This window comes from Miniopterus schreibersii, assembly GCF_964146895.1.
Source record: "Miniopterus schreibersii genome assembly, chromosome: 1".
In the NCBI taxonomy this organism is placed as follows: Eukaryota; Metazoa; Chordata; class Mammalia; order Chiroptera; family Miniopteridae; genus Miniopterus; species Miniopterus schreibersii.
In genome coordinates, this window is record NC_138101.1 from 52,931,258 (window position 1) to 52,948,257 (window position 17,000).

At 36.8% G+C, this 17,000-nt stretch overlaps 1 protein-coding gene across 4 annotated transcripts in view; it reads right to left on the bottom strand.

Moving 5' to 3' along the window:
* FAM13A (family with sequence similarity 13 member A) overlaps nucleotides 1-17,000 on the bottom strand; it is a 264,235-nt gene that overhangs the window by 198,343 nt on the left and 48,892 nt on the right. For 3 of the 4 annotated variants that reach the window (XM_081157518.1, XM_081157517.1, XM_081157516.1), the window contains one exon: nucleotides 4,656-4,833. The exons of the other annotated variant lie outside the window; for it this stretch is intronic. In XM_081157518.1, coding sequence (XP_081013644.1) covers nucleotides 4,656-4,833 — 178 coding nt within the window. The remainder of the gene's footprint in view (nucleotides 1-4,655; nucleotides 4,834-17,000) is intronic. 4 annotated transcript variants of the gene reach the window in all.

The following is a 17,000-nucleotide window of genomic DNA, read 5'->3' on the forward strand; positions in this document are numbered from 1 at the left end:
TAGGGTAGATTCTCAAGAAAACAGAGACTGAGCCAAGGACAAAGATTTTGGTACATTATTTTGGGAGTAGGAATACAGGGCAGCATGGGTGTGGAAAGGATGCAAATAGGGATGTGAAACAATGTAAAATGCTCATAGTGATTTCACAAAGAACCCAAGTGACACACAACAGTCTGCTTGGCAGATGCTTAGTATGGCGGTCTAATTCAGCAGATGGATTCCAAGGGCGGGAAAAAGAAGAGATGCACCTACTTTCCTCCTGACTCCTGTTTCCCATTGTCAAAGGGATTTAACTGTTTAGACTTCCAGGTTGCATGCATATCTAGCCCCTCTGGCAGCCTGTCAGGAATTGAGACCCTAGTACAGGTGTCCGAAAGTGACTGGGGAAGCCAGCAACTCTGGGAAGGTGGCTGGATGACTCAGCTGCAAGAAGGACCCAGCATTCCCAAGGCAGGTGGAAGGTCAGTCTCTGGTGGCAGATTAGTCTGGGAGGTGGGTAGTGGCAAGGCTATTTGGGAACGTCATAAGATATGTGTCTGTTACAAGTACTAAGGTGAAGAAGTTGGTTCATATTTAGAAGTTTTATTAGACAAGAAAATGTTTTCCTTAAGTATTAAAAAGTATTTACATTGGAACCTCGGTTCTCAAACTTCATTCATTCCAGAAGGCTGTTTGAGAAGCGATTTTTTTGAAAACCGAATCATTTTTCCCCCCATTTAGAAATAATATAAATTGAATTAATCCATTCCAGACCTCAAATGATTCAATTTTAACCTTTCTTATATTCAGTGCATGTCTAATGTACTGTTTAATCTATAAATAAACACTTCTTTTCTTAAATTTATCAAAACACTCCCTACTAGCCTTAAAAGAATCACTTTCAGCACTTTTTCCAGGGGTGTCTTTCAGGTCAGAATGCAGCATCTTTGCCTGTTCATATATCACTGCCTCTGAAATGCTATCACTGGCTAACTGCTCTTCGTTTATCCAAATCAACAGAGTTTTTCTACGTCATCAACCGCCTGTGATCATTGCTTCTTTCACACCCTTAGCAACATTAGCACTCTTGATGACCTCTTTATGTTTTAAAATTGTGCTTATCATTGATTTTGCCAGCAACAAAAGTGTTCTTCTCCTTTGTTTGTTGCTTGAGAGATGCTGTTTGTTGTGTTGAGGTATCAGCATGAAAGGTTTGTCAGGTCAAAAACAGAAGTTTGGTTTGACAACTCAGACATTTTTTCTATGAACAATTTGGTTGAGAGCGGAACTGTTCGAGATGGGAGACATTCAAGAAACGAGGTTTGACTGTTTAATACTGTAAGAGGCCTGTACTATATGTAAGAAGAAAGTGAAAACTGAGACAACTGAGGTAAGATGAATGTCCTATCTTTGGTCTCATGTTTCTAAGGAGCCCACTTCATTAAGTGATATGATGGGCCAAGTCTATAAGACTTGATCTTTCCCTTAAAGAATGTATTCAGTTACATGCGCAAGTATTCCAACACTGCTCTACCAGCTGTCTACTACGCACCAGGACTTTCTCTTATGGTCTTGCTTAGCTTTCAAGCAAACTTTGTAGGTACCATTTTACAGAAAGTGTAATAGAAAAATAAACAATGCAGAAGGTCACACCTACCAGTGGCAGAACAAAGACTAGGCTAATTTTCTTTTATGTCATGCTATTCAAACCACTAAAATCCAGTACTCCTTTAAATAACTATCAAAACTTTGGTGGGGAAAGGGAAAGAAAAAAAAAAATTGGGGAAAGCAATTCCTGCTAATCTCTAAGAATAATATTCTTTAGGAGGATTTTTACTTATCTTAGTAACTGGGATATTACTAATTTCCTTAGGAAAAATCATATACAACATACATAGCTTACAGTCTAAAGTTGGATGAATTTTTCATAGAAAAATACTTATTACTGTGCCACAGGACACTATAAAAACATTATTATAACATTGCCACAGTAGATCATAAAATGTGTAAACCCCTCAGCTGAGTAATTCCACTTTTAGGATATCTATTCTAAAAGAAACAGTTGCAGATATACACAAAGAGTCACACTCAAGGTGTTCACTGCAACTGTTTTTTTGTGTGTGTTTTTACCCATTTATTTTTTTCCCTTTTTTAAATTGGTGGTTAAGTTTTTTTTTCAATTACAGATTACTTTTAATATTATTTTGTATTGGTTTCAGGTGTACAGAATAATGGTTAGACAATCATATACTTCATAAAGTGTTCTCCTGGTATTTCCAGTACCCACCTGGCACCACACACTGCAACTCTTTTAAATATTTTTTTTAAAATGACAACTACCTCAGTGTTCATCAATAGTTAGTTACATTAGGGCAAATTCACACTATTCAATACTTTAAAAAGAATGAGTTATATAAACACATTGATATTAAAAGTTCAAGTTCTACCATAAAAAGGAATCAAGCTTCACAATCTATGTACCAGGATCCAATTTATATTTAAGAATAGATTGATTCTGTGTTCAAAAAGAAAGATGGAAGGATATACACCTACTGGTTACTGATTTTATCTCTAGAGGAATGGGAGGGACTAATGGAGGGTATTTGATTTTTATTCTACATACCTCTATTGTTTGAATATTTTACAATGATAATATTACCCAATCACCTAAATTAATAAACATGTTGAAAACCTCATAATTAAGAGTCACCTCAAAGCCCAGCAGCTAGAACACCAAACAATCATATATTGTTGGTGTATTTCTTTTCATTTTTATGATTAGATATTTCATAGACAATATTTTGTACCTAAAATTTTATGTTATTTTAAAAATTATTATTTCATGAGGGTGTTCCCTTATCTATTAGAAATAAAACTTCCTCATCTATTGATTAAACAATGTATTCACCTTAGTTATTGAGAAAGGTATTTCCTTTCTTTGTCTTTTACTAGTTCATGGTGAGACTTACTCTTGAATGGCAGCTTCCCACTGATCATCTTTATAACATATATGGACTAACTGTGGTCACTAGAGTCAAAGTGTCTGTTTTTCCTTGACCTCGTTAGAGAAACTTAAAGGGCAAAAATAACCCCTTCTGCCTTTTTAGAATCAATTAGATAAATGAGAGTACAGTACTTGCTAAGTGCTCCATAAACACTATCTGTTATAAGCATTATACTCTATTCCAATGAGAAAAGGACCTGGTAGTGACTTCTGTATCTGTAAGTTTAGAAATACATACCAATTAATAGATCACAGCAATAGGAATGTACTTAATGCCATTGAATTGTACACTTAAAAATGGTTAAAATGGCACATTTTATTATGTATATTTTACCACAATAAAAAAAATTTAAGCTATAGTAATTAGTAGACTCTATAATAAAAATTCATCACTTATTTGATATTTTGACTAACTGAAGCAGGTTATCAGAAATTCCAGATCAAGCCCAATCCAATAAGTCAGCAACGAGGTATGTATCTCTGTGTTATTAAATAAGCATTCTATTTACAAATTTGCTTTCACCTCTTCTGGAATCTAGGGTTTAAAAATTGCTGAGTAGTTTTCTACTTACCTTTATTTCTTACATGTAAGTCACCAAACAAAATTTACTTTGCAGATAGGTGTAAAAAAGAAATAGAGCTTTTTTCTACCCCAGAGCTCCTGAATAAGATAAGAAGTTAGTGGAGCCTGTGTTTGAGACATTTATTCATGAGACTCTAACATATCCTATGAAATGCCGTTATTTAAAATGTAAACCTTTAAGGTTACAAAGGGATCATTATTAAGGTAGAACTTCTCCCCATAGTAGGCTGCAAACGTCCTGGAACCCTGCAGCCACTATGACCTAAGCCAGAGTTTATATTTAGATGGTGGTTCTCGGGCTGTAAAATTACTAGTTCTGGGCAGCTGAATGGGTCTGTAGATTAATGGAGTGGATAAGCAGACACACTATTAAAAAGAAAAAAACTTCCTGAGAATTTCTGAGAGCTTTTAAAGAGTGTTCTCTCTTTCTCTCACCTTATAACTAGAAGGAACATGTTTGATATCAGTGGAGATTAATAGGAGAGTTAAAAGCAAAGTTCCTGAACTGCAAGATCGATTTTTATACATTAAAGAGCTTTAAGGAATAACAGGGAAAATAAAATATAAAGCTTTACAAAAGTTCTTGTGGCTAGTGATGTAGCACTCACCACAGAAACTAGTTTATTTCCAGTCTAGTTTATTCCTAGGAAATAAATAAATGTAGCTGAGGTTACATTTTTCTGTCACTGACACATTCTGCTTGTAATTTTCCATCCATTAGCTATGTTCTGAACTTTATCACCATTAAAAATTATGCACTACATCATATTCCTTCCCTTTCTTGTAATCAATGTTTCAGATTAGATTTTTTTTTAAATGCCCTTTTTGGTGAAAGCAAAACTTATTTCCAGAATTTTAAAGAAGGTTATTTGAAGTATTACAAATGATGATTTCATAAGATATTCTTTGCTTTCTTCAAAATGGGGACAAAAAACAAGGCTAAAATGCCCAATAACAAGATGGAACTTCTCTAATATAAATTATTTTACTTTTCAGTTTGACATATGGGTCTATATCCCAGTAATTTCAGGCAATGCTAAAAGAAAAGGGGTATTTGATAATATTTAAAGCAAAACTTCACTAACTTACTGAAAGCAATTGGGTCCAAATACAGTGGCGAGATTGTGAATAGTCATGCGATTCTGCACATGGTGCTTGGCTACTTTTGTCAAGAACTGGCAGAGGTACTTGAGGAGGCAATAGTGCGTGTCTGGCAGCTCTTTTATTAAGTCTCTTAAGCTACTTTCCTGAGCATCACTTCTGTCATCTGAAAATAAAAATAAAAAATGTTTTCAGGCACATTTCATACTAACAATAACAAAAGTACACAAGTATTTAAATTCTAACACTTTATTCAGAAAAAACTTCCTAAAGACTGAGATAGGCCATCAAAAAAGGGGAACCTTTGCCTTCTTTATGCTCCTTAAGCATTTAACTTTTTTAACGTTAAAGATTTTTTTTTTTTTAATATGTCTTTATTGATTTCAGAGAGAGGAAGGGAGAGGGAGACAGACAGAGAGAAACAGTGATGAAGAGAGAGTCATTGATCGGCTGCCTCCTGCACGCTCCCTACTGGGGATCGAGCCTGTAACCCCAGCATGTGCCCTGACCGGGAATTGAACGGTGATCTCCTGGGATGCTCAACCACTGAGCTAACATTAAAGAACTCCTAATTTATTCAAAACCAAGAGCTTTATTCACTGCATAAAATGTGTTCAATTTTTTGTTATATTGCCCCAAATTAAGATAATGGTTGGGTTTTTATCCATAGTGGAAACTTCCATTTGATTTTTGTCTTTAACTTTGTTAAAATCAAGAGTCACTTATTTGAATAAAATTTGACACAAGAGACCTTCCTGGGACACCATGAGTGACACTAAACTTAGTGATCAGGAATCTGTACACAAGAAAACTGAAGAACAATTTTAATTTCTATATAGCTTTATAATCTCTAACATATTATAGAGTTCAGAACCTGATATATGCCTCTCATACAAAAGCCTAAAAACCTCATATACAGCCCAAATATCCAACAACGTTCCAAAATTCATAGGCAGACATATGAAAAGTTTCCCCTCAATTCTCAAAGATTTGGTTGTTTTGTCAATATTTAAACACAGTAAAGTTGCTATGGGAATAATCACAACCCATCTTTTAGACAGATGCCTAAAAGAATGAAAACAATCCAGTTAAAACTAATACACATTGGCTTCATTTGGCTAGGTCAGCTGCTTTGCCCAGTCAAGTGATTACGAAACAGAAAAGTGAGGCAAATGAGATGCAGCAGCAGATGACTAGTCAGTGTTACAAATGTATAACTAACATGATGTCACTGCAGGAAGTGAAAACAGTCACATAAAGTGGCACCGAATGGTTGCAGAGCACAAGGTAAGAAGCCAGGCTCTGGAGGCCCTTCCTGGGCTCGGATCCTGGTTCTGCCATCTACTACAGTAGTCCTTCCTTACCCGCCATTTCACTTTTAGTTACTGGAGGTCAACTGCAGTCCTAAAATATTAGATAGAAAATACCAGAAACAAACAATTCCTAAGTTTTAAACTGCACGCCATTCTGGGTGGTGTGATGAAATCTCACCCCATCCTGCTCCGTCCCACCTGGGGCATGAATCATCCCTTTGCCCAGCATCACCACTCTGTAGATGCTCCTCGCCGGTTAGTCCCTTAGTAGCCAGCCCCTGGTTATCAGCTCCACTGTCGTGATCACAGTGCATGTGTTCAGTAACCCTTATTTTACTTACGAATGGCCCCAAAGCACAAGAGTAATGATGCTGGCAATCCGGATATGCCAAAGAGAAGCCATAATGTGCTTCCTTTAAGTGAAAAGATGAAAGTCCTCAACTTAAGAAGAAAAATTGTATGCTGAGGCTGCTAAGATCTACGGTAAAAATGAATCTTTTATTCTTGAAATTGTGAAAGAAAAAGGAATTCATACTAGTTTTCTCATTGCACCTCAAATTGCAGAAGTTATGGCCACAGTGCACAATAAGTGCTTAGTTAAGATGGGAAAAAAGGCATTAAATTTGTGGGTAGAAGACAAACAGAAAAACGTTACAATGGACAACAACCTGTTGCACCAGAAGCACTGAGCCTATACAGAGACTTTAGCATAGGATCCCCTAAAACGAGTAACACCAAGCCACTGACTGCAGGTAAGGAATAATTGCACAGATCCAGACATAAGTCTGGACTGAAGAATATAAAAATTACTGGAGGGGGGGGGAAAGAGAGGGACCAACGACATTCACAAAACTTTTATTACAGTATATTTTATGATTGTTCTTTTTATTATTAGTTATTGCTGTTGTTAATATCTTTTTGTGCCTAATTTATAAATTAAACTTTACCATAGGTATGTATGTATAGGAAAAACCAGTATATATAGGGTTTCGTACTATCTGCGGTTTCAGGCATCCACTGGGGTCTTTGAATGTATCCTCCATGAATATGGGAGACTGCTGTACCTGTGCGACCTTAGACTCTTCACCAAATTCTGTCTCCTCATTTGTAAATGGTAATATTAACTATCTCATAGGGTTGTGATGGGGATGAAACGAACTGACACTTAAAACAGAGTGACTGACACACACTAAGTATAACTCCTTTTACTTTACCTTCATTGATTTGGTTTCATGAGCACCCAGAGGTTTAAATGAAATGCCTTTTACTATGAGCCCATTTCACCTTCCTGAATGTTAGAATAAGTGATGCTACCATAAGCAGCAATGCCAAAAATGTGTAGATTTCAATCTTTGTTAGAATTGTTTTGGAGAATATTCTATTTATAATTAGAATTATTATTTCTTACTGATCACAAACAATATGATCCGATAAACTATGTAATTTTTAGGGTGAGATAGATTTTTTGATACTTGAAATTTTTCATATTAATTTAAATTACTTTAAAAAATGAAATAAATCATATTCAAATACTTTCATAATCCATGTAGTATGTTGCTTATGATGGCATTATTTTCCACTGCACAAAGATCTTGGCTAGCAGAGTCAAGAGTTACTTGACTAGCAGTAAGCAAGGGAAATAATTAAGTTTGGAGGTGATTAAAAACTAATTACAGACTACCCATTTCTCATACCTGTATATTACAGAGATAAATAACTACGAAGAGAAAATGTAATTCTATTTTTCCTTCTTTATTTTTTTTTACAGTGACTAATACGAAGTGAGTCTGGATGTTTTCATGTGTGTCTTCTCTGTTTAAAACTGTGGTTCACACCATCCTGACTTCCTTGTTCTTCATTCCCTTGCTTCCATTGTGACTGGATATTTATGTCTGAGTTGTCTTTAACTTACAAAAGTTATTGCTGCTAACAAGCTATTGCTAAGATTCATTCACATTATTACAAGAGGCTGTAGTTCATTTTATAATATTCATTCATTGTATAATATTTCATTCTGACAGTTTATTTATCCACTCCCCTGTCAGTGAGTATTTGGGTTGTTTCCAGGTTTTTCCCTGGGGACAGTGCTGTGAGGATCATTCCTGTACATGTCTCCTGGTGCACATGTACAGAAGTGTATCCTGGACATATACCAAAGAGTGAAATTGCTGGCTCATTGTATGAACCTACAAGTTCACAAATAAGGCAGTACTGTTTTTCAAAGAACAAATTAACCTCTATATGAAAATAAAGAATAGGAACAATAAAAGTTAAGATTAAACATCCATAAATATAAAAAAATAAAATAAAAAAATACAAAAGTGTGGTTTAACTCCTATCATTTAAGGGTACAAGCAACAGCCTTGATAACGGCCTTTTGGCCTCTGTCTCTGAAATCAAACATCAAACCCTTGAGTGTGAAGACAGCTCATCAAATAAAAGAAATTCTCAAATAGTTATGAATTTATAACAATAACATTTTTGAAAAAATGCAGCACTTTCATCATTTACCTCCAATTTTTGAAATAACAATAAATAATCTTCCCAGGAAATGGGCAAATAATGGGAATGGAGACAGTTATATTCAGAGAATCTCAAACTTATTAACAAAATAACATTAAATCCTTTATGGCATGAAAAGAAGAATCACCAGACATGTTCTCAAAAAGCAAAAGTAACTGAGGAGAATATGCCTTGTCTTTATCTTACTCAATGCCAGAGCACTTCCATTTCCTCTGACATCACTGATTCACTCACTGAGTATGTTGAGAGTCCTCTACTTCAGTGGTTTTGACAACTGCACACCACATTGGGACCTTAAATAGTCATAATTTACCTCCTGAATCTTTACTTAAATATACTGACAGTGCAGCAAAGACCTTACTTTATCAGCATATTTCTCCTCACCTCTTTTCATATGTTCTGACAGACTGAGAATCTGCAATTTGCACTGCCTTTCCAGAAATCTGTGGTAAATCTCACCACGACTGCCAGCCCCCAGCAATCTTCTGTGTAGCAAGGCTTCCTACGGGAGAGACTCAGCCTGGCTCCACTCCTTTAGAGAAGCCTGGTAGGCAAATGCCCGGCACAGCACTGAGTCAGGCAGTTGGGGTGCAAAGGTGCCTAAATAAGAAGCAGCCTTCTCATGCTTGTGAGAAACAAAGTTTATAATAATTATTACTTTTATTATCTTTTGCTGATACCTAAATATAATAAACACTGCCTATTCATTCATGTTCTTGCATTTATATTGGTAATTATAATGGCTCCCTCGAGTTTTCACATTATAAAAAAGAATTAGCAATGCTTCAATTTTTGTACACATTAACTCACAATGTACACTTATTGTGCACCATCTATAACATTTACCATGTGCTTTCTAAGTGTCTGACATTCTTTAATACTAAAGAGACAACACTGAACAAAAGAAACTTCATGCTTTTACGAAACACTCAAATGAAGGGGAGACAGACAAACCAATTAGCAACCTAAGTGCTATGAAAAAATATAAAGCAGGATAAGAGGAAATAAAGCAGAGTCATGCAGGGGTGGGGAATGTCATTTCATTTAACACCAGTCAGGGGGGCAGGGAAGGCTTCTCTAAGGTGACAACCAAGCAGAAAGCTGAAGGAAAGAGGGACGTGCATGCTAAGAAGTGGAAATGGCAACTGCTAGACCCCTGAGGGGGCCTTGGGGCTGGGCCACTCAGCATTAGGTGGGAGAGAGGCAGGAAGTAAAGTGAGGAGACTGCGGGGAGGACTACGGCAGGTTATCACAGTCTTATTTCAAGCCATGACCTTCACCTTCCCCCACAACCCTGAGTGAGGGTTTTAAGCTTTGGGGATAATATCTGACTTTAGAGGACCACTCTGACTGCTGAGCTGAATCTAGGCTATAAGGGGCCAAGGTGAAAGCAGGGAGACTAGTTAGGGGGCTACTGGGACAGTCCAAAGAGAAAAGCAGGTTGGCCCTGGACCAGGTCAGTGGTGGTGAGATGGTAAGACATGGGCAGATTCTGGATATAGTTTAAACATGTCTTGTCTGTCCTATATATGTAAATTGTAAAATACATGTATGAAACAGTCATTCAAGAGATAGTTATTGAATCATTTATTCTATACCAAGCACAATTCTAAGCATTTGTGATACAGCAGAAAACAAAACAAACCCCTGACTTCATGGAGCTTAGAGTCTAGTGGATGAGACATTAAACAATAAATACAGTAATAGGGTTGGGGGAACTGGGCGTACAGGCCAGGGTGAGGGTGGTGATTGCAATTATAAATAAGATTGTCAGGAAGGCCTCATTAAGAATGTATCTGATGTTTTCAGGCAGTTAAAGTTTAAAAAAAAAATCCACAAACTGGTAAATGTGAGCTCAGAGTTGGAGGTTGGGTTTTACATATATTTTAAAATCCCTCAATGCATTCCTTGCATATAAAAAGCAATTAAGAAATAGTTTTAGCCCTTGCAGGTGTGGCTCAGTAGTTAGAACATCGCCTACGCACCAAAGGGTTGCAGGTTGGATTCTCTGGTCAAGGGCACATACTTGGGTTGCAGGTTTGATCCCTGCCCTGGTCGGGGTGTGTGTGGGAGGCAACCAACCAATAAGACTCTCTCTCTCCCTCCTTCCCTTCCTTCCACTCTGTCTCTAACATCAATGGAAAAAAATATTCTCAGGTGAGGATTGAAAGAAAAAAAATTAGTCTTAATAGATTGATACACACTTATGACACTTTTAAGGCACAGTAAGACAAAAAAAGTATAGGAATTAAGAGACATCTATATCTTGAACACATCTTAAAGAAATGTGGAATAATTTAGTATATTTAAAGAACTAGCTGGTTCAAAGTGGTAAGTTGGAATTGGATTAGAGAGAGTCATCTATATGACAAGAAAAGAGTTATCTGGTGGTAGGAGAGTAAGGATACTCAGCAATGAAATTCCACAGAAGAGTCTCAGAAATGGAAGTACATGAACCTCTGCAGCTGTTAAAAATATTTCAACTGTCTGAGCCTTACTTGTTTGACTCACTGGTTAGAGTGTAGGCCTGCGGACTGAAGAGTCCTGAGTTCGATTCCAGCCAAGGGCACAAATGTCTGATCCCAGCTCAATCCCTGGCCCTGGTTGGGGCACATGCGGGAGGCAACCAACTGATTTGTCTTTCTCATGTCAATGTTTCTCTCTCTCTTCCACTCTCTCTGAAAAGCAATGGAAAAAAATCCTCAGGTGAGGATTAAAAAAAATAATAAAATAAAATATTTTAACTGTTTGAAACTTGAAGTTATTTCTATGAATTAGAATAAAAATTAGAATATGTTTTAATTCATGGGTCTGAAAGGTTTAAGAATACTCTGCAGATGGAATAACGGTTAATAATTGAAACAGTCATCATTTTCCTTAACATCAACCTTTTCTGAAGACAAGAACTAGATTTCTCCATTAGGGATAAGTGCCACTTTAAATTATTCAAGTTTTCTCGAAAGACTTCATTCATTCTTGACCCATTTCTCAAGCAAAGACACAGAGAAAAATTACTCAGCACTTAAAAAAGATTGTACCATAATGTTTTTGTTCCAAAAACATTGAATCATGTGACAAATATTTGCTCTCGTTAAAAAAGATTATAATCATAATCAGTAATGCTGGACCAAGATCACATGAAGGCAACTAACTCTAATCAGGACATTTACTGTAGTGCTTGTCACGTGCTTTGGCTTTTCAGTGGCCATGAAGGTTTCCTGGCTTACAATCTTAGCCTCATGGAGAAAAAAATAAAACTGATGAAATGCTAATCTCAGAGCTATAAGAACATCAGCCGTTAAAATAAGCAAAATATTTAGCCTCGTGGAGACAGATTTATTGAAGTAGCTTTTTATTTCCTCATTAAACCTCACAAAAGAATTTGTGAAAACTTGCTAATCTATTAGATAGAACAATGAGCTGTTGCTGACTTTGATGATAAAGAGAGGTCACAAGCCCAAGAATGTGGACAGCCTCTAGAAACAGAAAACGCCAGCAAGGACACAGGGACCTCAGCCCTACAACCAGCTAAGGAACTGAAAGAGCCTGCTAAGAACTCAGGCTGACATACACCTTGATTTTGGTCTTATGAGACCTGGAGTAGAGAAACCAGCTGAGCCCCCACACCTCTCACAGAACAGTGAGATAATAAACTTATGCTATTTTAAGCCACTAAATTTGTGGTAATCTGTCAAAGCCGCAACCAGAATCTAATACATCCCAGTTAGAGACAACTAGACTGAAGCAGAGAGATTAATTAACTTGTCCATGTCCACACTACAGCGTAGCTGAACTGCAGTTCAATCAGGGCAGTCTGACCTCAGAACACGACTTGATCAATGCACTCTAACAAAATTAGCTGTTATTATCATCATTATTACAGAGCACCTAGAACACTGTCTCATACCTATAAATATTTTAAAAATGTTTCCTGAATCAACAAATAAAGTTGATGAGTAGTACGGGGTAGGAATCCTAATTCATTGTAGTTTCTTAGGTCCTTGGGTGTGTGTGTGGAACAACATTTTAATAAAAGCCTACAAGAATGTATGGGCATAAAATGTTTTATAAAATATGTGAGAATAAAAAAATATGAATTATATTTTTTTCTAAATATGCATTCACAGGAGAATGGGGAAAAGAATTGTAAAACGCCAGCTACACTAGATTAGACTGGACTTTACCTCTGCGTTTCATTTTCCAGAAGTAGAGTCACTTCTTTAGAGTGATGAGAAGCTTATGTACATAATTACATCTTGTAATTAATGGGACTGGTATTTTTCCATGTAAAATGAGAGGCTATATTTTTACAGCTCTCTCTCAACCCTTGCCCATGACAAAGTTCTTTCTCGGCCTCACACCAATTTCTCAAAGGGCAAGATGATAAAATGACTAGTATAAATTAAGTACCATTTATTCTTAGACACTATGAATGAAACTACATATCTTACCATTCTGATTAGATTCTGCAAGACGCAGAGGTGTGTTTATTGCTAAATTAGCCAGGATCTACCCTGAACTCCTGCCCCCAGAATGAACCTGCATGTTGAACCACATGATAAGTATTTGCTCCAAGTAACATGCAGGCAAAGGCCTGCAGGCAGAACAAAGAATTATGTGACACTATATTTCAGTCTGCTAACAAAAGACTAACTCCTGATGATACCTAAGTAGTAGGTCAGCTAACCTGTTCTGTGGGCATTTACTGAGTGCTGAATTCTTGTCAGGGGAAACAGGCAGTATAGATAAAAAATATAAGAAACGTGTAAAATAGTCTATCTAAATTTCCACACTGGAAGATCATATCTAGACTGGCTGTTAGACAAGCATTTAACAGCTGAGGAACCTGTTTATATGGGATTTCAGTACACAGGAGAATGGGAAAAACAATCACAGCACATAGAAAGGGGAGCCTGACAATATAACATGCTAATGATTGTGAACAATAAGGCAATATTCCAGCTAAATAAAACTTGGCTTTCCCCATGAATCTAGTGCTATATTAAGCAGCAAAAGAACAGTAAGTGTGTAGTTACAGTAAGTAGTTAATATGGAAAGCATATTGCCACTACCCTCCCACCCCCCCACCACATGATTCAGCTGACACTAGTGCTCAAGCTGTAAGTGGACTGATTTGGTGTCCTAAGAGTTAAACCATAAAGCCCAGAGTTAAGCCCAGAGTTATTTAAGTCTATTTTGGATGTCTCTACTTTCTCCCTTACATCTTCAAATTTGTTTATGTTGATTATGTCCATGGGTTCAGCAAAGTAGGTGTTTACAACACAGCTTAAGGGAATTAGGGCAGAGTTACGGGTGGCTAGCAAGCTAAGCATTTGACATCCCTTCAAACTGATATTCTTTAAGCAAATTTTCAATATTTATTTTACGTGAGTTGACCTTCTATGAATACAAGTTGGATACTTTCTAAAATAAGTCATTTGTTGGCTGTTTTCTCTTTTCCAGCTCAATCCAAATAAGATACTTCTCACATAAAAGCATTAGTGAAAATTGCAGAATTTACTGAGGATTTCACTCAGTTCAAAACAATTTGTTCCGAAAATCCCTGACAGACTTTATCTATTGGCCTTGAAGGGGCTTGGTCTCCTCTCCCTTTTTCCTCTTTAAGCCCATAATCTTGCTGCTATTGCAAAATTCTATTGCCTATATTAAGAGGATGACTAATATAAAAACCACAGACAACAACAGGTGTTGGTGGGGAAGCAGAGAAATGAAAACTTTCATTCATTGTTGATGGGAATGTAAGATAGTTCAATTAGTTTGGAAAACCGTTCCTTAAAATGGTAAACATAAAGTCACCATTTAACCCAGCAAGTACACTCCTAGGCAGATGTCCCAGAGAAACGAAAGCATATATCCACATGAGAGCTTGTAGATAAGTGTTCATAACAGCACACCTAGTCAAAAGGTTAGGTCCATATAAGAACTTGGAAATACGTGTTCATAAGAGCATTACTCATAATAGCCAAAAGGTGAAAACAGCCCAAAGTCTATTAATGAATGAATGGATGACAAAGTGTGGTATAGTTATAAGATTGAATATTAACCAGCCATAACAAGGAAGGAAGTGTTGACACATGTTCCAACACGAATGAACCTTGTAACTTATACTAAGTAAAAGAAGCCAGTCACAAAGGACCACATGTTGTGTGATTCCATTTATATGAAATGTCCATAAAAGGCAAATCTATAGAGATAGTTTAGTGTTTGCCTAGGGCTGGGGGATGTGGAGGGGGAGAGAGTAGGAGGAGGAAGGAATGGGGAGTGTCTGCTAATAGACTTCCAGTTTGTTTCTGAAGTTGTAAAAATGTTCTAAAACCAGACAGTGGTGATGGTTGCACTTTGTAAATATACTAAAAATCACTTAATCATACACTTTAAAAAGGGTCCATTTTATGACATGTAAATATGTCTCAATAAAGCTGTTATAAGGAAATTCTGTTGGCTTTAAAATCGAGTATAAGAAAAAAAAGTCAAAGGAGACTTTACAGTTAAAGATAAGTTTATATTTCTCCTAATACTTCATTAAAATTACAATAAAATAATTTTTAAAGGTGTAATCTGTCAAGAATAAAGAGAACTAAAAAGAGGACAGCAGATGAAAGACTTCAACAAATTTACATGCACGTGCGCGCGCGCACACGCGCACACACACACACACACACACACACACTTCAAGACCAGGTCTAATGCAGAGTTTTGCTTAGTCATGGCTTCTCTTTCCAAATTTGCATAACCCCACTTACTACTTAATACTACACATGGCATCAAAAGGAAATAAAGATTTACTCATGTATTCAGCAAACAAAAGATCATCTAGTTATCAGAACCTACTCTTAAAGATCAGAGTATTATAAACACAAATAAGGTTCTTCCTGTCACGTGGATATGATGTAAGCAGAACCCTTGGAATGTCGCCAAAATGTATGAAGTCCTACGTGTGGAAACCTGGATTTCCTAGGACCACGTTTTCAATCATTCCAGGGCAGGTTTCACAATTTGGCACCTTGGACAGATATGCAGATGGCAACCCTTTAATTCTATTCTGAATTTAGGTCTTTTTCTAGAAGAAAAAAATAGTTCATATACTTAGTATTGCTTATATAAAACCTAAAAGGCACATACAGAAAATGAAAAGGGCTTAAACTTGGAGTGTAATATAATGATTCTGTTTTTCATAGACACAGAAATTTGTGAAGGTTGAATAATTTCAAAAGTAAAGGAACTTCTCAGTAAGAAGAAATTAACCTGGGGAAGGAAATAAGTCATATACTTCCTACGGAGCTCATAATATCCACGGAGTGATGACTTAAGTGGCATTATAACTAGCCAACATTCACAAGGTGAAAATCGTGCACCTAACTGCAGACAATGCAAGCGTCATTATGACATACAGTATGGATAAAAGACAAGCTTGACGCAGACTTTCTTAGTGAATTCCTCATGTAATAAAGAAAAGCAGAACTCAAGGCTCAAGCACAAGTCAGCTTATTAAATTAGATTTCTTTACAATCAGGCATTGCACTGATTTAAATGGCCCTATTATTAGGGTGCTTTTCTTAAGAAAAACAGTTGCTATCTAAATTATCAAATGCTCATATATTAAAATTCATAGGCACTTTATTCTCACATATTGTTTGCACAGCTATTATAAAATTCTGTTCCATTTAAAATCAAGGATGGGGGGAGGGGAGAGGCAAAGGAGAATGTCCTTTTAAAGGAGTGATCACTTGTTATTCCCAAGACTCTACTAAAATGACAATAAAATAATGTTTAAAAAGCATTAAGTACTCAACGGCAAACAAATAAACAAACAAACAAAAACAGGAGAGAAGACAGAAGTAGATGAGATTTCAAAGACACTTGGAAGTGAATACAAGTGACTGAAAAGAGGCAGACTGTTGGAAAGCCTGTCAGTCTCCAGGGAGCTTGCTGCCGCGCCAACGCATGCACCCAGGTAGGTGTATTATCAGGTAGGGAGTGCAGAGGCTTAGTCTCTGGATATCAATGGATTCCTGGATACCTGAGGGAACTAAGGGCTTATAGTGAGGAACCAGTTGAAAAAGTGAGAATTAGTGAAAATCTGCTAAGAAATAATGGGGCCATGAGCACACTTCCCACTTCTCTGCTCTTAAGGAACTTGGTGTTTGAAGAGAAAAATTTGTCCACATACCGACATTTTGGGTCCCCAAATGAAACAGGCTAGATTTTCCTCTATCCATCCCCACCTTCTAATGTGAAGTATGCCAGGAGACAAGCCCACTGGTCACATACACAACATGCTATTCTTAAATCACAGCAGCCAAGAATCACCAAATGTTTGAGTAAAGAGACACATACTCACACACACAAAAATTCCCACAATAAGAAATAATATAGGGGAAAAAAGAAAACACCCTCCCACCCCCAAAAAAGCCTTGTTAGTTTATCCTCAGAAAGATAACAATTAGAATGGAACACTATAAAGAACAGGGTGCTT